Source organism: Fulmarus glacialis, unplaced genomic scaffold, assembly GCF_000690835.1.
Source record: "Fulmarus glacialis isolate BGI_N327 unplaced genomic scaffold, ASM69083v1 Scaffold33397, whole genome shotgun sequence".
In the NCBI taxonomy this organism is placed as follows: Eukaryota; Metazoa; Chordata; class Aves; order Procellariiformes; family Procellariidae; genus Fulmarus; species Fulmarus glacialis.
The window spans coordinates 133-28,045 of record NW_009224372.1 but is presented as its reverse complement, the minus strand read 5'-3'; the positions used below and the strand labels follow the sequence as shown (position 1 = coordinate 28,045).

Below are 27,913 nucleotides of genomic sequence, written 5' to 3'. Positions count from 1 at the left end.
AGGAAAGAGTAAAGGCATTCAGACAAATGGATATAGATCTTAAATAATATTTACAAATTCTAAACTGCAAGTTGACTATAAAGTCAAATACTTTAAATATTTAGTAGAATATAGTGTAAATTCTAATATAAATTAGATATTAACTTCATCTGTTATTTTTCCAGTGATAACAGTCTTACCTTTACATACTATATACATTAAAATACTAAAAAGTTATAAAATTTTATTTCTGTTACTCTGCAAAGAAATGGAAAATACATCAGATCTGTCTTCCTGTACAATATCGAAATTGAACTTTCTATAGTGTTCTCTGCAAAAATAAACAGCACTTTCACATGCAACAAGGCATAAAGTACAAGTCCGTCCATTAGTAGTATGCCATCTGAGTGCAAAGTAAACTGAAATGCAAATGCCATTCAACCATATAGTTGAAAACCCGAAGTAAACTGTGGAAAGAGATTCTGACAAACTTTCTGATTCAGACTGAAGTAATAATGAAAAGCATGTAAACTGATTTCCATCAGATCCATCATTTTAAAAAATGAAACTACAGCATACTGAGAAGTTTGTCGTGACGGTATCAGTTACTTTGACAACACATAATGTAGGAAAAGCTGATGATCCTGTACGAGTTCTGAAGCCCAGCCCTGCCAATGGGCTGCAGCATCTAAGCTGCTTTTCTATTGACAGTTTCCAAAATTACTTCTGCCACTTTGAATTGCACATCAGTAGTCAGATGAGTCCTCTAGACTTCACTATGCCATTGTGTAACCATAGCTTCCACAGTGCAATGCTACAAGCAGCCTGTCCTTAAGTATTTCTTTACTTGGGTATTCAGGTAACTTGAGCATGTTGATACTGAAAAGAAAAAAAAAAAACCACACCACAGTTCAGCAAGAAACCCAACAGTAAAGTTTTCTGATTGAAAACCCTGAAGATGTCACGTTTATGGAAGAAAACAAACCTGTGCTGCATTACAGTATCATTAAGCATTTCAATATATTGCAGGAAATTAAGGGGTTTTTTTCACTTCAGTAAATTGTAATACAATAATTTAATTTGAATATTCCCTTATTGATCCCACTGCCTTTAGTTAAGCAAAATGAAGGAGTAAACAGTGAGCAAACATAATGTAACATCATCTGGGTTAAAACCCACCACTTTCATGTTGGATAGTGAATACTCCACAAACTGCCTAAATTTTTTTTTTGGCCTTTTAATGAAAATATTCAAAAGAATTGTACTTTTGACTGTGACTAACAAGAAAAAGCCCTGTTTTTAAGATTTTTTCCAATGAGACTAGTTAACATACCATGTGCTTGATGTTGGTAAAAGATTTGCAGTATACGGCACAGCAGCAATTGTAAAGTTTTGCAATCCACTGCCACCCATTATATGGGCAAAGCCACCATGAGGCACCCTGGAACTGAGAAAATTCACAGAAATTAGACCTTTACAGGAATGTTATAAGACACTGCAAATATCTCTTACTGCTAGTAATTAGACAGTTACTAATAATACCTTTATCAAGGTTCCCTCTTTCTTACCCACATCAAAATTCTCATTGTCTAAGTGCTTTTAGTTACAATATTGAATAACGCATTTGTCCATTTACATTAGGCATCAAATTGTTTGAATGATATTTAAGAGAATTCTGTTTGCAAAGAGGACTCATTTCTACAACCAGTTTTTATAACAGAACATTATCTCAGTTTAGGCAAATATCTATGGTTATTTATATTTACAGTTTAAGAAATACTGCATCATAAAAGGTTTATTCTCCGATTACTATCCGTGGGACAACTGACCAAAGTGTCCTTGACATGTCTTTTCATTTACTACTTCAGACCAAGTATTTCAAGAAACTAGTAAAACCATTACATCAGTTACACTATCACCCAGTGACAACCTATGGCAAAACGAGAACACACTAAAAAAACAAATCACTAGCATCTTCAGGAAGGCATTCTCACTTAATCATATTACTCAATTTTTTTTTCCTTTTACCAATGTATTATTCAAGGATTACTCAAAGTGTAAATGGACAATAACTCCGTAGTCTTCAGAGTCCCTCCCTATAATTTTAAACTAACAGAGACAAATAGAATAAAAATCAGGTATTTTTATAACATCAACTTAAGCCGGTATGCATTACAAGGTAACATGTTGTTAGCACAGCCCTCACACCAAAAAAAAAAACCAGAAAACTATAATGAAAAGATAAGGACTAAAGAAGTTGAATGTGAGCCAGCAATGCATCCTTGCATCAAAGAAGGCCAGCAGCCTCGTGGGCTGCATCAGGAAGAATGTCACCAGCAGGTCAAGGGAGGTGATCCTTTCCCTGTACTCTGTGAGGAACATCTGGAGTCCAGCTCCCAGCTCCCCACTACAGGAGGGACAAGGACATACTATAGCAAGTTGAGCAAAGGGCCACAAAGATGGTAAGGGATTGGAGCACCTGACACAGGAAGAGAGCGAGCTGGGACTGTTCAGCCTGGAGAAGAGAAGGCTCAGGGGAACCTGATCAATGTATATAAATATCTGAAGGGAAGAATAAATAAGATGGAGCTCAAGTCTCAATATGGAGCACCCAGTGGTGCCTAGTGACAGGACAGGAGGCAATGGGCAGAAACTGAAATCCAGGAAACTCCATTTAAACATGCAAAAAACCTTTTTTACTCTGAGTTGGTCAAACACTGGAACAAGTTGCCCAGAGAAGCTGAGGGGTCAGCACCCCTGGAGACAGTCAAAACCTGACTGGAGAAGACCTTGAGCATCCAGCTCTAGCTGACCCTGCTCTGAGCATGGGGTTGAACTCGACAAGTTCCAGAGGTCCCTTCCAACCTCAGCTATTCCACAATTTTGTAGCTAGCAAAGAAAGAATCTGATAAAACAAAATAAAACTTCCATAAAATATAAAACAGCTGTTAGAATTTTGGATTACAGATACTTACATTAAAAGCAATGCTCCCATATTCACAAAATCAAAGTGACTGTAAAAACCAGGAGGAAGAATGGAAAAGAAGAATAAAGTAATGTTTCCACTCACAGTGAAAACTACTTGGCAAAAATGCAAAAGAGTAAGGGTCACTACTGTCAAATGTTAGGAAGCTAGGACACAGCTAGCAGTAACACTTTTTAAGCATACCTTTAAGAGCTAGCTATAGTATCCAACAGATAAATCTGCATCATGTAGCTTAATGACAGCAACGTTGGGCACATAGTTCTGGCACTGGTATGTAAGGCAACCATTATGGAGGGAAGAACTGATTATTTGCAGCATACTATTTCTGACATACAAATGGAATTGTGCTCACAGCCACAGTTCAGAACAGTTATAAAGATTTTACAGTGGTACTGTTTTATCTTTTACACTATGTTTTTGGCTCGCATTTCTAATGCAGCGCTGCCTCCCCTGCACTGACTTTTTTTCCCTCTGATGAACCAAGAGAATTCCACATTCAAATCAGCAATAAAACACAGATCTAATTGTTGAAAATTTCTCACTCACTAATTTCAGCCCACTATTAGCTAAAAGTTTTTACAATCTAACTTATTAAAATGTTTTTCATACAACAGGTCAAAATCATATCGTATGATCAGGGCTTTGAACATTTAAAAGTAACAGATGGCTGCCAACTTATGTCTCCAAGAATGAGTTTTCTTTCCAAGCAAAACACGACCAATATAGTAAAGAAAGCCTTCCAAATATGTGCAAATAAGACCACAAGATCTTACCTCTCTTACTGCATGTGCAAATAGCCTTCAGCAAGAGCAACAATACAATTTCATAGCTTTGGAGACTGCAACACTATTAAAATGTTTAAGTTTACATCTGAATCCTAACTTTTCTACCTATTTTTCCACTTAACAGATTTTGCATACGTTTACTTGAAAAGAGTGTAGAAGAGATACTTTAAGCCAGTTTCCTTATGTTTTGTTTTACTTTTAAAAATATTCATATATACCCATCACATTTATCAAATATGATTAATTTCCCTTAAAATAGCATACAGCTTATTACTCAACAGAAACTACAGTCCCCTAAGGAGTTAAACAGCAATCCCGATACCAATAAAGTAGAATTTATCATGATAAGCTGTCAACACTTCCCTCCAACTGTTAACTAAAAACCTGATCAAAAGTTGCCAATAATTAACAATAATTTAGCCAAATACTATCATAAACACCAAACAGATCAAGAGGGAAGGAAGAAAAAAAAAAAAGTAGGTGGTGCATAAGTAAACTTTCAGATCCCCAACATGAGGCACAAGAATATTTAGGCTTTTTCTTGAATGTGCTAAGATCTCCAAACACACAGAATCTGCTATTCAAACATTGCTCACAACAAATACTTTACTGTTAAAAGATGTCTCAAAATTGGTATTAATGATGAATTGGTATTAACGATGAATGCAATGGTATCTCCAAGCAAGACTTCATTACATCGAAGAGAAAAGAGTGCAAGAATACGGGAAGAAGACAAAAGGCAAAGTTTAAGAAATATTTAGAGATGTCAGAGAAACACTGAAGACAATCATAAATATAACTGTTTTATTTAATTTGCTAAATTAATTTCATAGTCTTTGATTGGAAAGAAAGAATAGTACCACTTCACACACACAAAAAAAATCAGGTTAATGAATATGCAGAAGAGATTAAAGGGAAATGGAAAAAACAATGAGAATTTTGAATGCAGCCTGCCAACGAGTACACACAGAAACAAATTCGTCACTAAGGAAATGCGATGCCAGAAAAAGATCATAGTTTGAAATCGGGTATACGTTTAGTGTAAAACTTTACTTAAGATACTGGCCTGTCCTAGACTAACTGGAGTTTTAGCTCACAGACAACACAGCATCTAAATCTTCCATGCCCAGAAACTAGGACTGTCTGCGAAGTTATGTGCAAAAATGCCAGCTGCATACCACTATTACAGGTAACTTTCAATAGTTAGTTTTTTACGGAAGAACATACCTATTACATTTCAATCACTGAAGAAAAAACACAATGGGTTCCTACTAGCTGATACAGAAAAAAACTAAGCAATTTGTTTTTAAATTCCAGCCCAGAGTTCTTAAAAGAGATACCAAAAATTTCTTTCCTACTAACAAGAAATGGGTAAGAACAAGTCAGTATGTGATTTGTGACCAAAATGAATGTTGCTTAGGCACATATTAATCAGACAACATAATTGTTTACTTGATAGAAAGCGTCCCTTAGAAACCAGCAGATTATCCCAAATGCCATGAAAATAGTGAATGCCACTTCAGTGTCATTTGGAATGTTTTAAGAAGCATCTGAAACATGACCTTACATCTAAAAGATCCTTATTTGCCGTCTAGATTTAGAAATGCACTGGTCCACTAAAAATGAAAGACCAGCAGCTGGCGTGCAACAGATGTGCAGTTAGAACTGCAGGAATCATTTCTGCAGAGGACAAAAAGAAAAGATTGATGTGCACAGAACTAGCTTCTTAAATTATCTGTGATCCCTAAAACCAATGAAATTCACGATATATCAAGTGAAACTAACAGAATTTGAAGACTGTGCCATTTGACGATACATCCGTGACTGAAATTCCTTGGTATAAAAGACAAGGTTTGATGATCTTAATTTGTATTTTATCATTACTTAACCACAAAACTTATAAACAAAAAGTCAACTACTCTACTAATCCTAGAATATGAAGGAAACATCAGATTAAGAAGATGGTGTGATCTCCACCTGCCACCAGAAAAAGACATGGATTACACAGCTCAGCTGCCACATGTATGTCTGTAGATCCACTTTGCAAAATGTCTATATACACAAACTCAGCAAGTCACCCAGCTCACAGGGGTATTTATTGCTCAAAACCTTCCCCCACTGCCCCCAAACCGTAAAGGAAATAGAAGTGGCCTTCCCTGAAAAGCAACTAGAATTTAGGACAGAAATCCTATATAAAGCAAACAGAGTTTTGCATAAGGTTACATCTTCACTTGATCTTGACACACTGCACTAATGTTAAATTCAACTCAGCTTTAGGAGAAGGATGTTCTGTTTACACTGACTGAAGTGATACTTAGTTCTCTCACATATTAAAGCCTATATTGATTACTGGAGAAGCCAAGAGCCCCATAAATATGCAACAGGAAGAAGAATATAAAGCGCAATTAAATTCACTACTGCCTTGTTAAAAATTGCCTGGCACAGCAACTTAACTATACAAAGGCCTCCTGCAAAGTAGTTAAGCATAATAAATAAGCAATCAATAATTTTGCTGGCAATACAGGCAGCAAAAATATTAACACACATTTTGTCTACTTTGATTAACATATGGAATACCAAAGTATGCAAAACAGTTTCTAGCTAGATGATCATGTATGGTAATCTGAAGTCTCTTGACTTATTTCAGAGTATCCAGACAATATATTCATTGTTACAGAAGAGTTTCTCACCTGCCTGTAACAAACTGTAACAGCAATACTCTCTCTTCCTGAGTTAGTTCTTCCACAACGTCCCAAAACCACTAAATGAAAAATAAGTTAGTTTGTATTTTCCATTAAATACTTCCAGTACTTGAAAAGACAATGGTAAAACAATAAATGGAATATTTGTGTGTTAAATGATGGTAATTTTTATATGAAATTCATACAGAACTAAGTCACTTAATATAGCAACATAGTATAAAAAACTTCCACAAATTTCAGCCAAAATAAGCTTCCATAAACACACACAGAAAATGACAACAACAGCAGCACCACCACCTTTTTTTTTATTAAAATGCAACAGTCTACATTATTAAAAAAATAATTTTACCTGTATAACTTGGTCTCCTCTCTCATAGCCACTGGTGTATTCTGTATTTTTTAACCAATCATTCACATCAATTTCTGGCATACCAGACAACAAAAGCTCCTTCAGAAGAAGCACACAGATTGTGATTAGTCCTCCTGACTAGCCATTCATTTCAAATGTTTATGCTATTTTAAAAAGTAACGCTTTAAGAAGCAGAAAAATTACAATGCTTTTTCTGTTTAGTTGCAACCTTATGGAACCTACGACTGAATTTTAATATAAGAAGGTTCTTGAATTCAGGTAACTTCACATGGTCTGTTTAAATTTAAGCACACAGTATCAAGAGGTAGAAATTATTGCCAAAGAACCTAAAAGAAAAAAGCTCCGAGTTTTGGCATGACTTGAGACAAAACCTGAGATGTCTTGGTTACAGAAGATCAAACCACACACAAACTTACTGGAATTTGATTCTGTGACTCAGAAAAAATAAAGACAATAGACAGCATCTCCTTACTTTTAAAGAACTTCTGTAGTCCGAAAGAAAATATGAAAAGGTTTAAGGGCCACAACATACTGATCCCATTTTGAAACTACAATTTAAGGCATCTATCACTGGCATGTGAAGTTATCACATTCCAGGAAGATGGTCATTGTAAGTAATTAGGATAAGCAGGAATACACATATTGAGATCCTCACTGATAGATGCCCAGGAAGCAAAACCAAAGTGAAAGATACAAAATGTTTATGTTGTGGATACTGAGCTTTACTTCCACATCATTACATTAGTGATGAAGTATGCTGAACAAAGTATTAAAAAAAGTATAGGCATTTCTGCTTACCAGTTCATATTCATCAAAAAGCTGGATCAAAGATGGTGGAATGAACATATGGAAGCCTTGTAAAAAGGCATTTATCTGAGGCTGAATGGCTCTTGTCATTCTAAGCTCTGTGACAAGCTGGACATACTCAGCCTGCAATGTAGAAAACAACATTAAGATATACAATAGCAAAAATATATAGTGCCCATGCAAACTCACACACACAAAAATGCAGTCCTCAATACATTACAAATCTCATCTACTGTAAGATGTTAAGAGTCCCTATGCACTTTTTCACACATGGAAGCAACCCAAAATAATTCAGAAGGCCCCTCAGAGGTCAGAGCCCCTTCTGCTCTTCCCCTTTCTTTCCTTCCAAAAAACAATTCCCAAACAGAAGCGTTTAAATTGTAATACAAACGAGTCAAAAAACAGGGACTTGGACTAAAATAAAGGAAGTGAATAAAATTTAGTTTGTCATGCTTCATCTTATACAACCACTGTTGTGATGATCTAAGGACATAAACAAGGGAATGTTTGTAAAGAGAAATATTCTATTAAGCAAAATGACATAACTCAGGAAAAAGGGTAAACTTCTGAAGGAATATTTGTGAGCCAAAAAGCTTTCTTGCTTTCCCCCCTCTCTCTGGAAGTCTAACAGAATATGTTACTTACCCCTGCAAGCTTTGTTGTCTTAGTAACAATTTCAATTTTTTTAAGAAAATCTTGAAAATCTCCTCAGTTTTCAAAAAGGAAAAAAAACCAGAAAAGCATTTATACCAGAACCATGTGAATAGACAATATCATAGTTTGCATGCTTTAGAAATCTGGGGGCTCCGTCCCCTTTAAAAGATGCCAGTTAGAAAAGGAATCCACCAGAACTTTGCTTTTGTTCAAAACACAAAAGCCTAGGAGGCGGTTACTGGAGGAAGGTTTTTAGAATGAGACAGACAAAAGTGCCTACATTAAAGCTGTATAAGCATGTCTCATCTACCCTGACAAAACTATGCAAGTCTAATAAAGTTTCTTTACCCAAGAAAAGAGATTTCTACTTGAGAACAAAATATATTCCTAGATTATTTAGGGTACTCAGTTTCAAAGTAATGCTTTGACTTCCTAATCATGATTTTTAATAATGAAATCATGAAACATATCTCCCAATTAAACCATCTCAGTTATGACCTTCGTTCAAGATAATAATCTTACAAAAATACTACCTTGATTTTTAATTTTAAAAACATTAACCTAAACTTTTAGGTTCTGAACCTGCACAAAAACAACCAAGCATTCTTTCCTTCCTCCCTTTCAGAAAAACAGAATGAAGTATCAAACTTTGAAAAATATTACTCTGTTTTGAAAAGGCAGTTCTTTACATTCATGGAAGTACAGAGGGGTTGCCATTTGCTTTGCAGCTGGAAGATACTTTTAAATGCATTACCACCATTTTATTGGAGTGAGAAGACAATTACTTTGTGAAGTGCTCAGAAGAGGAACATTACCTAATCATATCTTCAACTGCAGAGCTATTCCCGAAATTCTAGTTTCAATCTAGTAATCTCCCTAGGTTGTTTCTACTGTCAGTGGAACTGACGATACCTTCCTTCTCTCTAAGGAATTAGAGGGGTAGCCAAAGGAGATTAACTGCACTAGACAAAAGTCAGTCTCTGTGAGTACATCTTACATGCTCTAGGAAAAAATCAGAAACTTTAGCAATATCAGGATTAGAAGTAGTGTTAACACTGGTCTTCAATGATCAGAAATACTTGGTTTACATCTCTTAAGTTGCTGTTACATAAATTAGGCTATTCAGAAAACAGGGTTGTAGAAAGAAAAATTCACGATCTTATTTTAAAAAATCCATTAGAAAAAATATGACAAACACTTATTTTCTGCATTACAAAAATATTTACATTGAACACTTTCATTATGAGAGAAAACAGTTGCTGTGCTTTAGGTGTAACAAAAAAATGTTTTAAATAGCTTGGAACACCAAGCATTCTGATTATCAGCACTGGTGCATGCTGAAAGACCTGTACCACAGAATTTACATAATATATGCCTGTAAAAAAACTCGTCAATTTGTTTTTCCCTCTGTTCACTTCATTTTATTCCTTCTCAGAAGCCTTAGGAGCACGTTACAAAACAGAAATATCTATATAATTTCAGATCTACATATGCATCCCTACATAGTGCATAAAAGGTACAATCCAGCCTTCTTTTAAGAGGGGAGATTTGATTGAACACACATGAGAGGGGCATCACAAATATGATGACAAAGTCTAGTTTGGGTGAGGGGTTACTTTGTATTTTCCTTTGAGGTAACTCAAGCAAAGATCATGCTTCCCTGATTTCACAACCCCATATACTGTGAGACAAGAATCAATGTTCATTATGCTGTTCAGATTCAGAGAGCAGCTCCATTCCAAAGCTGTTTGAAACAAGCACGTAATTTTTTACTGCCAAACAGCACAGCCAGCTCACAGACAGACAAGTCCTGGAAAGACAGAGAAAGCCTAAGGATTGTGGAGATTTGCATCATTTTTTAAAATAGCATATGGTCAAACTTTGCCTAGCTCTAATTTTATTTTTTTCCTAAAAAATAAGTAGAAAGCTGCAAAAATATACACAGCAAAGAACAAAGAAATGCATAGCGTGGACACTGGATGAAGCCAGACTTTTCCCTTTGAAGTCTCTCCATTACCATGACAAAAGGCAGTTGAACCACTGCTATAACCGATACTTCAGTTGGAGTTACATGGACCTCCAACTGCAAGACTGGAATGTTTATATCGTATGGTCCCACAACCATTCACCTATTGCACAGCTGATGTAAAAAAAAACAAAATTCCCTCATTCAAAGAAAACAACTTTTTACAAACAGCGGGGGGGTGGGGGTGTTTTTTGCATGGGTTTTTTTTGTGGGTTTGTTGATTTGTTTTTTTGCGGGGGGGGGGGGGAAGGGGGGGGTTTGGTTTTGGTTGTGGTTTTTTTTTTAAGGAATAAAGATTCAATCTCATTTTTTAAAAAAATGCTATCCTTTAAACAGGTAATCTGCTAGTGTGCATACACAGCAGACTCCTTTAGAAGCTGAATTTTCTTCTCCAGAGGTATAGCAAATACGAGTTTTAAACAGTGATCTTTTATTCTTCAGCTAAAGGCAGAAAAAAAAAAGCTCTCTCCTGCAGGAAAAAAAGATGTTTTATAAACTAAAGACGACACTTTCCTATTTAACCTGTTAGAACTGCTAAGCTAAAACATACTGCAAAACCACGTCACATTAAAGAAATTGGGAAAAAATCCCCAAATGCCAGTAAAACACAGATCTACAATTTTCAACAGCTTGGTTCGCCATTGTCAAAATCAGTGAACAAGAGACAGTGCCATCTTACAAATGTTTGTTGACTTCACCTTTTGCAAGTTCAAATTCAAAAATCAATATTAACAGTTTCAAAGCTACCACAACATTCATGTGTTCCTTACCACCTTTCAAATAACAGCTACACAAACTCCTGTCCCCTCCTGCCACAGCTGAGGAAGGCTGATGAGCTAAAATGGATGCATCTGTTCTACACATATTCAACCACCCTTTTTAGCCAGTGCCCCAAGTCAGAAGTTAACAGAGCAATGTAAGCTACTAATGACTGAGGGTATCCTCCTGTTGGCAAACTTCTAATTTCATGCTAACTGATAACAGTTTTTAAACAGTTGTTATGAAACCACAATTTATGTCAAGTACATCTATTTTATATATTGAGAAGCTATAACTGCCCAGAAACAAGAATCAACATCCTTGCTTTCTCTGATAGGTAATAAAGAAATTAATCATGCACTGCCTTGACAATTAGACTCATTTTACCATGTGTATTCTTTCATGAATGACTATATTGCAGGAAACAGCGCAGAATCAGGCTAATAATATGTATTTCTGTTATTGGAATGACACTCTGCCTTAATGAAAATGAGGATTAAGCATACAAGAATCCAGTGCCAATTGCTCCAACAAAAACTAAAATTTTGTTAGAACAAATGCTGACACCAAGTGGCCATTTACCAATACAGCAGCTGTCTACGCGACTGGTAGCGCTGAATGAATACTGTGTACACAAAGCAAGTTAGGCTAGCTCAACACAAATGAAAAATCAAAACACAAAGCAGACATAAGGATTAAAAGAGGCAATCATCCAAAAAATTGCAGGTCTACCCCTGACACTCCTGCAGTTACTCAAAACTACATAGTGGGTAACTGCAGAATTCAATTCGACTGATGTCTATCTTAATTTCTAGATGATTTTCAAAATCTGGCTGTGTTTTTCCATATTCGTTTTTGACCTAATGCTGCAGAGAACTCAGGGACTTTCCAAGCTGTTACTATTAAAGTAAATTTAAAAGGTAGATTATTTCCATACACAGAGCAAGTGACTTGCAAATGGCTGAAAAAGCTTCCTGTAGCCTTTTACTCCGTCAATTATCCGTATGTTACTATAGAGCAATCCAGTGCCATAGACTGTCCTAGCAGGAAGTACACTTTGCAACATTACCTACAGTTTTACTTTTAGCAATTACTACTGTTTTACCTTCCCGGTATATATACTCATGACTTTAGGAGTATTTGTAACTTTTAAAATAAACCCGTCATTTAAAGTTGATGCTATTTTCCTTCCAAAAGTTCCGTCAGAAAGAACCACCTCAAACCTGAATACTTACAGAGATTTTAAATAGTACTATTTCTGTAACAAAAAGAAAAAAAGAGGGAGAAAAAGAGGGAAGAGTGTTGGCAGCTTTTTTTTCCTGTATTTCCTTCAAAACAAGTATACCATTTATGCTTCCAGTTATTCAGAAAGTCAGTCCAATTGCTTTTCTTATACTATCAACTTCTAAATAAACCTGTATACTCACCTTGTTTTCCTGTGTAACAAGTATACTTGCACCCCCTGGCTTCAGTGGCACTTCTTCCATTGCTCCAAACACATCAGTCTCAACAGAGAAGGTCAGCTCCAAACCCAGATCACTGATATCATTATCTAAAATCCACTGCAAGTTCTTTGCATACTCTGGATCAATAGATGCTACATCCTGATAATTTACAGGTATACCTAGAAAAAACAAAGAGACAAAACCCCTCAAAAAAATAGGATAAACAAAAAGGTTCTAAGTTAATATATGGTAGAAGATTGCCCTCTAGAGAGAAACCAGAATAATGCAGTAATAGGAAAAGGGATTCACCATTACTAACTACAGCAGAACTGTACTTACCACATTTTAACAGTATTAAAGAATCAAGTTTGCTCTGTATGTTTTTCTTCCCAGTGAAGCAAATGGCACACCACTTGAGCAACAACAATTTGCACAATTTTAGCTCTCTAACGCATTTCAGTAAAAGCATCTAACCATACAGAATGCACAATGTTACATGTGTTTCCTAAAAAATCTTAAGATTTTCTACATAACTTTTAGAAACCCAGGTATCATATTTCTCTATACAATAATATCTTTTCCCTCAGAAAATTATTTAGAACTGTGGAGAAAAAAAGACAACCTTTCTGTACTTAGAAAACTCTTTTGCTCTTCAGTTTCCTTCTTTTTAATCATTTTTGCTATGAAACCTACTATGCAGCTGAAGAAAATTTAGAGGAATTTTACATTTCAAATTGAACTTGCAAGTCATTTAGAAGCATTAAGAGGAGAGTTGCTAGAAGTTTGACTTTTACCCAAGTATAGAAACTGCCTATTTACAGCCCCTCAGCAAACATGGCACTCAAACAAATTTGAGCAAAGTTGCCCAGAACAAGGTGACCCTGAGTTTGTGCAAGAGAACTACCCTCTTCACTATACAAGAAAGCAATCCCCAACTACTTTAACTCTGTCACGATAGATATTTAACTCTACCATGACAGATTAATAGCTGGGAAAAGGGCCAGGGGCTGAGGATGGTAGTAGGTTTAGAGAAAAGCAAGTTATCGGGAAGTACTCACTGTGCTTCACCATCTTCTATGCATTGTGAAGTGTCACAAGGGTGCCCATTAGTAGAAGTCTTAGCACACTATGGACTACACAAGCATTACCCCAGAGAGTAACACAAAATTCAAAGGTTAGCAGCCAGTGCAAATATGAAGTGCAAAAACTGTTACAGTATTTCCCTGGAAGAGCTGACTAGTGCTGAAATGGTGCGTGCACAAGCTGTAAGGCATTGTTTTTCTAATAAAAATCAAGCAACACTCCAGTTTTAGAGAGGGATAGATAATTTACTAATTAATTTTCACTGTCATCTCTCAAAAAAAAAAAATTTAACAGCTGTCTAGTAATTTCTAGAGGACTTTCACTTTTGCCAACTCGTAAGCATATGTGCATTGCACATATGAAATGTGGAAGTAATGATGCCTGAGGGATGTAAGTAAAACATGTGGGAAAAGAAGCACACTGAGAAGTAGGAATCAGACTCCTTTAGAGAAGAAACTGAACTAGAGCGTTATGATGAGACTACACTCATAGTCAGAATGTTGTGAGACCAAAGCATTAAGCTCACTTGTTTGCTTGACAGGTATTTTACCAATCAATAGACTCAAGCCCGGCAGTTACAAAGAAACTCCGTCAGATTTATCAGGACAAAATTTGAATCCCATGAAATATTATGTATCTTTTGCTATACCCTTAAGGCACCGGTAGTTTGAAAAGGAAGAGAACTCTATCTTTGCATAATTGTGATAAACAGGTATTTCTGTGCAACACAGAACTTCAAAGAGATACTACAGGTAAGCTCTGAGACAAGTTCAGTAACTACTCAAGGATTTAAGGCCTCCAGCTCAATACACACTGATCCAGAAATTAATTTTTGCTTTTGTTTATGCCATTTCTAGGAGTATTTTCTATTATACTGTGAAAGAGGGGACTTAAATTCCTAACTGTGCTATCTGCTGTTAGACTTATCTGCTATGTGTCTTTGTGGGTTGGAGGAGAAAGTTTCCTTTTCCAAAACAGAAAAGTAATTGGCCCTTATAAAAAACACACAGTAACTGGACAACAGCACTAGTGAAACTATCTTCTCTTCCCCTGTTTAAGCAGAAGGCAGACAGACAGGCAGTTTGAGGAGAAAAAACCTAAGAGGCCTTATTAATTTCTGACTATATTTCTGCCTCAGTTCTACATCTGTAATAGAGTGCAGCCTAATAAACATGAAGACCTATGCAATAATGTTTGATTTCACGGCACACAAAAAAACCCCATGCAAGCTACATATCTAGCATCTTATAAAGCACATTCGTTGTGTGTTAGCTGGGTCACCACTTAAATTGATCTTTCCTTGCCTACCAGATATTGTTGCAGAAAGATCTCAATTCATCAGTGAAAAAAGGTGATGCACCCACCTGAGTCTCAAAAAAGTAGCCACATTTGTTCATACCGGTTTCGGCTTTTAATTAAGGCACTTCCACATCATGTCTGTTGACTAAAGAGAAGAGTTCCTTTGAAAGAGGTTCACACTGTTCCTCAGATACAGGAGACCTTACCACAAAACTGGTAGATTCAGTGCCATCAACAGGAAAGGCTACAGAAAACAAGGATCTCGGTGCAAGGTCATAAACCAAAGGAATGGAAACAGTCTCAGGCTTCGAAAGATTTCCTACTCCATTACTTAAGGCCTGACAAGTAGCTGAAGGGAATCTCTATGTCTGTAACCTGGTAATTTGTATTTGGCATGAACAACAGTTAGCATAACCCATAGCTGAACCTGAAACAAAAACAAAACAAAAACCCCTAGGAGCATCTGCTGCTGTGCAACTCGGGTTTCTTAAGCAAGAAGAGAGGAGATGCACAAAACTGAGGGAAAAGGCCTTGGAAAGGTTGAAATAAAGCACTGTGATTGAGGCAGAAAAATCAACTACTTTGGGAAGTGGAGGTGTAATTTTTCTAGTTCTCTGTGTCTGATAAGAAGTGATAAAAGCCTGTGAACCTTTTGAACTTAAAGAAGTTGAATGTGCACAAACCTCTAGAGTGCCAGGATGCCTGTGCAACAGAATGACAAGACCTTACTAAGAGGGACTGATGATATCTTATTAACAGACTACTCACCGCTGTTTGGTTTGCAAAAGTTATTCCAGCAAAATGAAAAAAAGAAAAAAGAGTAAACAATAGGTCATCTTGTCAATTCAGAAACCAACAAATCCAGTATATAATCACGACTCAAACTAGAAAAGAACCCAAATTAGTAGTCATTTCCAGAAGAGGTGACAAGAGCAACACTTGACTATTCTCAGAGTGTCACTGAACAGCAGAATAATACATTTTTCTCATTTGTGAATACGTCACAGATTAGCCCGTGAGCATCATTCTTCTGCTCACACAGAGGAATCTCTTGATGTTAGAGGTCAACCCTTAAGTCAGTGCCAAACTGTGCCACACAAAGATATGTCTACTTTGAAACCGCTTTCCTATGTGAAGATCAATGACTAGGGAAGCCTGATGAGGCATTGCCAACATGGTGCTGCTTCAGATTGGCTGTCCTCCATTGCCTCTTGCCCAGTACACAGTCACTCTCCTGCAGCAGAAAGCAGTACTGAGGGAGAGAAGAAAAACACATCCCTTTGTCAAGAAGATCTTGACAAAGATGACTGAGCTTGCACCGTCAACAAAGTGGAACAGCGTTCCCTGAACACTTTCAGGGAAGAGAAACAGTAAATCTGAAGCTGATCTGTTCTGGGCTCAGCAAACATCACAGGAAGACTGTAGGTAGAGAGAATGATTACAGAAAAACAGGATGAGATGCAAACAATCCCTTGAAAATCTTGCTAGGTCTTAAAGTAAGGAGTGGTTCTTGAGGAAAAGTAAAGCCTCCAACATCAAGCTATCTAATAAAGAAGATTAAACAGCGCTTAAACACAAAGGAAATTCTGTATGCAGCGGAAAAGAATTTATGTACTTGGAGGAGTAACAGGAACGCAAAAGGAATTTACCCTTCCATCACATCTTCATGCAAGAAGCAAAGTTCTTCATGACAATGCTGAACAGGGGCATCATATTTGACAACCAAGGGGCACATAGGTTCTCAAAGAAGAGCAGAGAAGAGCCCTAGACCACAGATACCACCAGCTAACAGCTGTCCTTCTCTATTAAAAAGAAAAGTTACATTTTTATAAAGACTTCTGACCAAGCCTCTTGAATGCTACAGTAAGCATATAAGTTGACTTTCCTCGGGAAAGAGACAGGATGAACCTGCATTAGTTCTGAAACACTATTTCAGGAAATAAGCAGTATTTGTTGGAGGGAGTAGACAGGGAGGTTCGAACAGTATTGATTCACTTTGTTTTACGCGACTGAAGAACTGCATGCGTAATAAAGAATGGCTGACAGATTTTTGCCAGAGTTCATAAACATTATCAACTTTGTAAGTTTGTCCTAAGTTAACTAGGGAACGATTATTTTCATTTCTCAAGAATGACATTACATGACAAGACAGATGAATTTCACAACTGTGATGCAAAGAATTACACACACCACAAAAACAATAGTCTGCCTTTCAGGCACTCCTAGTCAGCAACCTTAAAGACAACTAAATTATATGATCATGCTTTAGACAGATTAATGATGCCTTCCTTGTTTTTAATTTAAGATTCATATTCAAATATAAATTGAAAGATTAGCTATTTTATTAAAAGTTGCTAACTGTATAAAATTCCCACATGGTTTTGCTAATGTATTTCTGTATTTTGCAACTGTAACAGTTCCTAAGAGAAGCTCAGACTGGAATAGCAATTACTGCCACATTATGTTGTGACTCTGTGTACATAAAAGATTAGCAAGACATTCATTTCCAAGACTTTTTCCACTTTTAACACACACAAAAGTAAAAAAGGGAAAGGTTTACCGCTCAGACAACTTATGACTAATGAACAGGATTTTAATAAAACCATACCAAGAATATGTTTGTAGAATGACCTCGTGAAGTAAATGTTCACCAACTGCCTGTGATTCAGAGCTAGCCCCAAGATCTGGCCTGCGAAACGGAAGTAGTTCAAATGATCTGGATTTACAGAAGAGTTGCTGTTGGGCTGGAAAGTTGTTCCTATAAAATAAAAAGGTTACCATGTTACATGATTTTTTTTTTTTTTTTTAAGTGAAGTTCATATTTATCAAATACACTAAGCATCTGAAACCACTGAGAGAGTTTTATTTTGGCATTCTGGAAGATTGTTTGTGGTTTTTTGTTTACACCAAAAAGACATCAGAAAGAAATGTATTAGAATGTAATGACAACTTATTATTACAATGATACTGCTTAGCCACTCTCCAAGGCACCACTCAAATAATTATCATCAACATAAGGGTAATTATGATCTAAATTTGGTCCTCCATCTTACTATATTGCCAAGTGCATTTTTTGCTCACTCTAATGGGCCACGCTTCTATCAACTTGTGAACATGCTCAAAAGGAAGGATCAGAATGCATCCACTTCCTTTCATCTGGCTTCAGCCAGATACAGACAGGAGACAGTCCAGTCCTGGTCTCCTTGGAAAAGACCGCCTCAAACAGACATCCCTGAACTTTTCCTTTTAACTTTCAGGAACTAATCTATACCTCTACTGTTGACTGAATCCCTTGCCACTTCCCAAGACTTTGTAAGGTAGAAAGCAAAACATTATCACTGATGATGATGTGAAATCTTTTATTGATAAAGATTTGCTCTATGAAGCACCCAAAAGACAAAAAGTCAAATACAAGGTAGACCGGTGGAGATCACCATCTGGTTTTACCACAAAAATTAACTGCTGAATTTGTGGATTTCTAAAAGGAAATAAAGTAATACCTCCACAGTTCCCTTGCAGAAGCAGAAGAAAGGAAAACACTTTCTATACTGCTCTCAAAGTGTTATGTCCTACTACTACCAGGCAGAAATAGCATGGACTCAAAGCCAACAACTCACTCTCCTCTTACAAAAAAGGAGAACAAAATCAAGGAAACTTCAAATTAAAAAAATATTTCATCTGTAGTTATAAAAACGTACAGTTAATAGATCACTTCTCTCTATATATGAGATCAATTCTGTCAGTGTTGCTTTTTAAAAGTACAAACTTATATTCTGAAACCAATTAAGGGATTTTTTTCTTGGATTATAAAAATGCTTTTATAAAAGAAGACACCCTAAAATTAGGGGAAAAAAAGGCAGAGACATACCATCAGCTGACTGGGTAAATAAAGCGTAATCTGGGTTAACTATTTCACTGGATAGGATATCAAACCACTCACGCACCACACCCTGTCCCTGCACGTCAAAAGAATAAAACATATTAGTACATAGAACTTTCACTGCACAAACAGTTATAATGGGTAACCACATATTTCTTACTGAAGTATAAAAGTTATTTTAAATTAGGATTTAAACAATACTTGTGAAAGAGAATTAGTATTTCCATATATAAATACCATAAAGGAAAAACATGCAATTTTACCCACCATGCCTTCCTCTCCATGAAATCTCACAGCAATCCCCTGCTTTAGTTTTGCACAATTTGCTTTAGACACAACTTCACAGCTACTCCTAAAAATAGAATCTAAGTACAAAGCACCAATTAATTTTTATCTTAATTCATTCTATTTCAATGTATTTCAAGGATATACTAATTCTGTTTACAACACAATACCTCTGTGAACCAAAAGGATGTCATTTTCATTGACAGGCCTGTGCACCATGTCCGAATCTGGCTGCCCAGCATGCAGATGTTCATAGAACCATTCACAGCGATCTTTAAATGGCTACAAAACAAGGGGTAAACCACATCATATAGATGCATTGAACTGAATAATTCCTCTCTCATAAGCATGACTAGAAAATGGTTATGCATACTTCATTTTTGAGATGCGTGGAGAGTTACTCAGTGCTACCTCAATACGCTACACAGTATTTTGGGAAGAGGAAAGGACTAGACATGCCCTTGAGTGCTTGCTGAAGACTGGTATGCAGAAAGACTAGACCACCAGTTATCTAGAAATAGCTATCAAAGTTCACTACACAGGAGAAAAATAGCGGGTGGGGAGGGCGGGTAGGAATCTAGATTAAGAAGTAAGTCACTGGCTTCTGTAACACTACTATCAAACACAGCTGAGCACAGAAGCATAAGTGATATAAACAAGTCATATTTGTAGCACAGTTCATTGACAACAAAAAACAGCCCAACGGAACCAGAAACCTTCCACAGCAATTCCTAGATGAGAAGGTCCTAGCTTGTTTGACTCAGTATTTAGATTGACATTTTGCAGTTCTTCTGAGACAGATATGACACAAGTACGGCCTCTCTCATCTATCATGATTCACAGCACGTACTTTTAGTTGATCTAACAAACAGGGTATCAGTTCTCAGGGTCTCTTCATTATTCATAGGCAATGAATTTCAAAAACACACATTTCAACCAAAGAATAAGTAAACAACACACCTACACAATGTCCTAAAAATGAAACTGGATTACCAAAAACAATGTACATCCAAAAATAAAGGCACAGTACTGTTCACAGCTACAGAAATAAAGCTTTTGGAACAGACTCTCAATAATTATTGGGGGGGGGGGTTGTCTGGTGGTTGTCTGGTTGGTTAAAGGAACTTTACCTTTGTTTTCAGCAAATTCTGTCTTTGACCAAAATATTTTAATGTAAGGAACCTAATACAGAACAAAGCAAAAGTACACCAGTGTGCGCTACGTGAAGGAGTTCCAAATAGCTCATTATCGTCCAAAGATCATCTTCATTTGTAATAGACCAAATATACAGCTCTCTCTGAGCTACATGTAGACAATCATGATCTTTTAAAGTTAAGTGATGAAAACGTGGCAGATGCTTAACACTACAGTGTTACGTAAAGCAGCAGACTTCCATATGGGTGTTTGCTCGCTAATTTTTCCACTTAACTACACTAGTTTTCCCTAGAGTAACTCTTCAGTCTTGAATTCATGTCCCATGTTAAACTGAAAAGTGAGTTTAGGTTATGCAAGACATCAGGATAATATTAAAAAAAAAACCTCAAACAAACAAACAGAAATGGTAGGAAAAAGCAAAGGGTAACAAGACAACATGATGTTTCACTGAAGGAGCTGCCACTAATTAACTATGGCCAAACCAACTAATAGTGGTGTATTTATACTCTGGTTTGTCCAAAATGTAAGTCAATTAAGGAAAAAGCACAGCATTTTAAAGCTCAATCTATATGTGCACAAATAGATTTAATAATAGAACATTAACTCTGTTTAACTGGAAGTTGGACTTGCAAGACATATTTAACATTGGTCATCTTAAATAGACATACACATGAATTTTAAACACTTCAAAGTACAGAAATCCAGCTGCTATGTCTGTTTAATCTGATCTTTCAACATCCCAGATGGGATGTGGCACTGGAGGCCACACTTAGTTCTTCCATCCTTTCCAAATGGATTTTTTAAAAATATTATTTTTAAACAAAACACCCTCTTTATATTCATAGAAGCTGTAACTAAGCATCTCCTGACATTTACCTGAGCTTTTATGATGTGCATAAATCTGGACATTAGTTCAGGACACTCAAGAAGAAAATGAAAGTGATCAAAAATTATTTTGGGATTTCTGAAAGAAAAATAGGTTAGAAGCCTATTAGTCAGAGATCTAATAATAATGCTTCATGACACACGAAGTCCACGTAAAGAGACAATGCAACTAGTCAGACAGAAAGTTTCCAGACTCTTCTATTTCGTAATGTTTTCCTAACTCTTGTTTCCAAATGACTTATAACACCTCATCCTTTGAGCATGGAGGATATAAGCAAGGTTATAAACTGGGCAGTCCCAGAGAAACTCTGGAAACAGCCAAGTGTACAAAGATGACTTTAAAAAGTCATTAAGTATAACAACTTTGAGGAAGAATGAAAGTTTTCACCTGTCTCAAAAAGGAGGGCTTTATTTGGACAAAGATGAGGAAAGAATACATTAAGGAAATTATTCTGTTGCTCTGTGAAAAAGATTTTGTTCACAAAATCTCACAGAATCTTACAAAAGGATTGCTTACATATGCAGAAGAGTTCATTTAAGCCTGAGCTCTGGATCATTAATACACACTCCCTTGAATTTGGCAGGACCATTAAAGTGCATATGACACATAATGTCACAATAATAGCCTAAAAATACAACTCAGTAAGAAGAAAAATACAAGTCTGAATTATTGGGGGGGACAGAGGAGGGAGAAATTAAATTCCATATTTCTTAAAGCTTACCGGTTAACAAAACACTTAAGGACATCATCGTGTTTACAGACAAATTCTATAAAACGAGGCGATGTCATCCTGTTCAAAGAAAATCATAAGATGCTTTTGGTTAATGAAATTAAAAAGAACTTGAATTACATAAATTGTTGGGTTTTTTAATAAAATACTACGCAAATTGAAACTAATGTTGTTTAACTAGTCAATCATGAAATGAAATACTCAGCAACATTAAGATTTCATAATAAACTAATAGAAAAGGCAAAAATGCCAATAATAAAGAAGATCAAGCAACCTGATCACTAACTGTTATTAACTATATGAACAAAAAAGCTCAAACTAATGGAGAGACATTTTTCTATTGAATCCTTCCAGCTTTCAGTACAACAATGGAAGTACATATATGGAAGGACTGATATTATATGCACAATATACACGATATGCACATTGTTCTATATTCTTGTTCATTGTATAAAACTCCCACCATGCACCTTAAATTGTGGTAAGTGAGGAAGAGAGCCAGGAAGAAATAACATTACAAACTCAGCAAGCTTAATAATGGGGGCAAGGTGGTATTTAATGGCTTCGTGAAATAACAAAATTACTTGCCAGGCAAGCGTCTCATACACCAGTATGGAATTTTTTTTTTTTCTCCTATATATATATGGAGAACAAGGGAAGGATTAACATGGGTGCAAATTTTATTCCATTTATTTACATCTATGTTCTGCATTTTTTAAAAAGAGAAATTTTTAACTGGATCCTTTAACTTCAGCAAAAGCTAATGAATACTTGCAAACAAGAATAAAGCCCTCTCATCAAGTGCCTTGAAAGGTTGTGAAAAATAGTACTTAAAGAAGTCAAGATAACAATCCTAGAACTGTCGCTGTTCCCCACACCAATTTAGACAAGAGCTGCTCATTTTATATAAAACTGAGCTATTTTCCTTCTCTCCCTTACTCTGTTTTTGAAGAAACAAGTCTCACCATATCCTTCCCCTCATTCACACAAAAAACAAACAAGCAAATAAAATCTTCCAGAGACGAAATATGAACATTTTAAACACACTTCTTGTCTGAGAGACGATATGAAAGTATTAAACAACTAAAAGAGCAAATGAACTCTCTCTACCTGTAAATTGCCATACAAGCTGTAAAATGCAATATACAAAGAAGAGAAAAAAACCTTCAGTTTTGATGCTGAAAACTCGGAACATTGTATTTCAGTATATTAACAAAGAATGCCCAGATTCAATATCAGCATTTGCAGAAGAAAAGCAATTGTGGCAAGTAAAAGAAAATAACCTCAATATTTCAAATGTTAACCAGCTAATTTCCCATTTAAGCATGAAATGCCATCTTTATTGTATGAATATTAGCAACAATGGAAGCTATGAGCTCTGTTTACTCTCCTCCATTAAACATAAAGACACTCAAATCTAAAATCAGAGTAATTTTAAATTATTTTGTCTGAAAATGTCATTTGTTATAATTTCAAATGTTATTTGAAGATGGCAGCAGTACTGAGTTACACCATTGTGCCATTTACTCCTACCAACATGAAAACTTCAGTAAAACAGAGTAAGTCTCAGATCTTTGTACTTCTCTACACAGTTCTGAAAAGCCCTAAAGCAACACAGAATTCAGGTGTGCTCTGCCTTACTTTCCTGCATCCCAGGGATTTCTGCCAGTTGTCACTGAAACAGTTCTTACTCTCCTGGCTTCTGTGATAACTCTCAATTAAACTGATGTAGTATCCACAGGAGTTCTCCCTAACCTGAAGCGTAAATTATGCATAGGGATAGACCCATTGGGCAAGGCCCATCAGCAAGTCACCTGGACACAGGGAGACAGTCACCTCTCTGATTGGATTTTGGTATAAAGGGATAAATTGGTGGGAAAAAGTACTTAACCACTTCTATAAACATTTCTGCTTTTCATCTGGCTGCTGTAAATAATACTGGCATTTTATCTTAGCAAGGTTTGATGGAGATTTTCAAGGGAAATGGCTAACCAGCAGTTCCGTTTTCAAGCTGAAGTAAAATTAAAAGTTGAAGTACTGAGGTGCTTGTGGAACATGCTGATTGCCAGATCATGTTCCAGAGTGTCCACAGAGGAGTGTGCCCCAGGCAAACAGTACTGGCTGACTTGAAAGCTTTTATTCCACTAGGTTTGGCAGAGAAAGAAAAACCCTTCCAGTGGCTAGGAATAACCAAGAGTTGTCATGTAGTGGGGAACCTTGCTTCCAGATTCCTCAGGGAGCTTGTAATACCATCATACTTGCCTAATCCTCCACTCAAGAGGGTCAAAGGATCCTTTCCTTGCAAGTTCACAAATACAATCCATAACAGCCTTGGACAGACTAAGATCTCAGTTACAGTGGACACACTTTTTTCTTTTTAAACCAGACACTGATGATATTAAATTTACCTAAATTGTAGTGCCTGTTCCATACAAAACGGTCTTTGCCAACCCAGTCAGGATTCCAAATGAGCATTACTTTGAGATTGAACTCTCCTTATAAACTTCTGCAATATAGCCAAACAAGTTTTGCCCCAGCTGTCATTTTCATACACAGAGATAATTCACATTTTTTTCTGAGCTTATAGCTGTTGTTGGATAATCACATTAAATTTAGGGGTAATTTCACATTAAGAATCAATAGCAGAAACAGCTAAGTTTCAAGAGATCAAAATTACATTCCCTGCAAGTATCCTACATGATTAAAAAGAGCCGTTAGACATTGAATATAAAATCTGCCCCAACACAGTTACGCTCACAGGTAGCACCACTATGGAAAATTTAAAATTTGATGTGCTGTCTGGTGCCATTAAAGCTGAAAAAAAGCATTCAAATAATTGAACTAGTGAAAGCATTTAAAAGCATACCCTTGACTGTCACTAATATCACCTGGTCAGCACCAACGTTCTTCCAAGAAAGCATATATGCTTTTAAAGTGGCAACAGTTTTGGCAACAAACAGGATCCCCTCCTTACCCCTGAGGCATCTGACAGGAGCAGCACATATAAAAGGCTTGAATGACAGCACTTAGCCTGTTCGCTGTCATGGAGATAACATCCTGGCAATCAGCACAAGCTTCCTGCTTCCCGGCAACATCGTATGTTTTTGACTCGCCAGTGTCAGTGGATAACTCTTTTCTGCCCTCGGTTCTTGCAGCAGCAAAGGCAGGCGTAGGAGTGGCATCCTGGTGATCTGGTCCTTTTTGCTTCAGTAATATAGAAGTAATGTTAGAAGAGTCCCTTTTGTTTTTCATCAGCTCCGTGGCTATAAGAACGAGCCATTCATCTAGAGAATGCCAGAGCAGTTCCAGCGGCTGCAATAAACACATGCAAAAACAGACAAAAAAGGAACGTGTTGACATTAGATAGTATTAATGATGTGATAATCCTCTTCAGGCAAATAAATATCATGCACATTTAAAAGCTTTAAATGATCCTTTAGAAGTCATGTTAGAGATAAGAGTCAAATACACATAAAAAATTCTGTACTTGCAGCCATAGAGCACAAAGAAAATTTCATATAGAAGAAAAATAATCAAGCAGCAGATGGAATAAAGATAAAATAATTTAGAAAGGGTGAAACCCTGAACTATTTAACAGAGTTTGGCCTCACAGGTGTTACACAGCACACTACTGCCTGACTGCTGCAGTCAAGCAGGGAGACAGTAATACACATGTTGAGTTTCCAGAATAAGAGCGTACCCGTTCTTTTTTAAGGCCCTGGTCAAAGCAGCTCCCTCTACCAGGTAGATGGAGCAAACCCCAGACAATGCCACTGAGATTCAGACTCATGCACATATCTAGCAAGATGTGCTTTATGGACAGTGTGAGCTCATTTTGGTAGTGTCTCAGATGTCTTAGACTAAGGGTCACTAATACCTAGCTTTATGAAATAGAAACAAGTATCAGTAGAATCACATATCAATTTTTAAAGCTATAAAATTTTATTTTAACAAAGTCACTCTTTTTTCTACCACCAGCTTAAAACCAATGTAATTGAAAGCAGGTACAATTCCATCATTACACATTTGGTATGAGGTGCAGGCCTACTACAGAGGAGAGAAAGGGCTGAGAGACCTGTGGCTTTCTCAAGAGCATTTCAAAAAAAACATGAGAGCTGACTGTGCTGTCCCTTCATGGTATTTAAGGGGATGTTTCACAAGCATACAGTCTAGTGAGCACAGGGATGTGTATCCTGCAGGGAGGCAATTCTGACTCAAGTCTTTCATTGCATTCCAAAAGTGAGAGTGAGCTTCTAAATACACTCCTTTTTCCATATATTACTGTTGCATCAACACTTTTCAACAATTAAAGCATTCAAAGACTTAGCAGACACTGCAAATTATGCTTTCATCTTCTAAAGTTGCCTTTAAAGATTAACAGCTATTCACAGCACACCATATCAGAAGTCTACACTATCTGGAGCACTGCCAGTACACCTAATAGTGACACGCTGTCAATACAGAATAAATTACTTCTCATAAAAGTTGTGTATTAAAAAAATTCTCTTGCAATTTATCATTAAAAAAATTTACTGTTATGCTTCCATTTTTTCCCCAATAAGAAGTCTGGGGAAAGCCAGCCTGATCTATAAGACTGGTAGGCTTTGCTCAACATACTGTTTGAGACACACTTAATCCTTGTACTGCTAGCAACCACACACTTCTCTAGATGGTGTTCTAAATACCTCCAATGTAGGTACCATTTTCTACATAAATGTCTGCATACAGGATCAAGTTAGCTTCTTCCCAAGACCTACCTGGGAGACTTTCACCACAAAACATAATGTAGAGGAACTTTCTAATGGAAAATAGGATTCACTGAATATATGGAAGAATTAAAATGCAGCTGTGTTCTTAACATGTAACTCACAAGAAACTAGTTCCAAATAGTAGTTTTCTATTATAATAGAAATACCAAAATGTAGTTTTCTTCTCCCAAACTTTTTAATGCTTAACTTGCCAAACACCATTTTTCCGCTGGTATCTTGTGTTTTATCTTTTATTTCCCACAGACTTAGCATACCTTTCAGAACTCTTGCAACTGATTTGTTTTTCCAAAGCTAGTTTTTCACAAATTCTGATCACAAACTCATTCAAAAGTGTAGTCAAGCATAGCAACTTCAACATTTCACTTTCCTTTTTTCTAGTCTAACTTCAGGATGTAAAGCACTCCTCTAAATATTGCCCACCACCTCCATGCCCACGGATGTCAGCATTTTATGTTATGATCAGATCTTTTCAAGTATAATATGGACACACTCAATCAAACCATTAGCAACATTTTTTCAAAACTACAAGTCAGCATTCTTCAGCCAACTCTTACCATGAACCGCATATTAAACACAAATCTCCGCTCAATCTTCAGTTTTCGTATCTCACATTTCAGAAAAGTTTCTTTGGAATTATACACCTGAGTCTGATGAAGTACCAAGCTTTTACAGCTACACGCCTCATCTCTCAAATGCAAGGATTTAGCTATGCAACGCTCTTTACCCATATAGAAAGCAAGACACTAGAAATCAAACCCATACTCAAACTGCGACATTGGAGCAAAATCTTTTGCCAGGTCACAGATAGTTAGTCTTTTAAGACACAGGGAGCAGGAGATCACTAATCCATGAAGTGACCACGTCACAGCACAGAATTCAATTCAATTCCAAAAAAGAATAGTATCTGAAATGAGGGAAAAATGTTATGGGCTTCCCAACTTTGTTCAACTAGACAGGAAGATTTTGCAGCAACTTTCCTTAATACGTAATCATACTGAACAGCAACTGGAAGAGCGATACATGAAAAAGTAATGAATGCAAACCTGGTCAAAATTACTATTCATAAAGTTTCTCACTGGTAAGATCTCATTTGAGTTAGCAGTAGCTTGTTTCAAGATTGGGTGTCAAAATTCAATGGCCATTTTGTTTCTTGCAAGATCAGTACAAGAATGTGTCTTAATTAGCTAGTGTTTCCACTTTAAAGCATTTGGATAGGCCTGAACTGACCAGGCCTGTAATGAACTACTGTCCTGGTTTCAGCTCAGATAGAGTTAAATTTCTTGCTAGTGCTGTGTTTTGGATTCAGTATGAGA

The 27,913-nt window shown here is 36.5% G+C and overlaps 1 protein-coding gene across 1 annotated transcript; it reads right to left on the bottom strand.

Annotated features, from left to right (window-relative positions):
* LOC104070654 (E3 ubiquitin-protein ligase HACE1-like) lies at window positions 1-27,343 on the bottom strand (the record flags this gene model as incomplete). Its single annotated transcript, XM_009582132.1, has 14 exons — window positions 1-858; window positions 1,313-1,426; window positions 6,441-6,511; window positions 6,802-6,900; window positions 7,621-7,752; window positions 12,496-12,692; window positions 17,504-17,653; window positions 18,764-18,851; window positions 19,043-19,140; window positions 19,231-19,342; window positions 21,092-21,179; window positions 21,823-21,891; window positions 24,806-25,143; window positions 27,155-27,343. Coding segments are annotated over 14 exons (1,848 nt in total), but the record flags the coding sequence as incomplete, so codon positions are not given.
* Window positions 27,344-27,913: the final 570 nt, after the last annotated feature.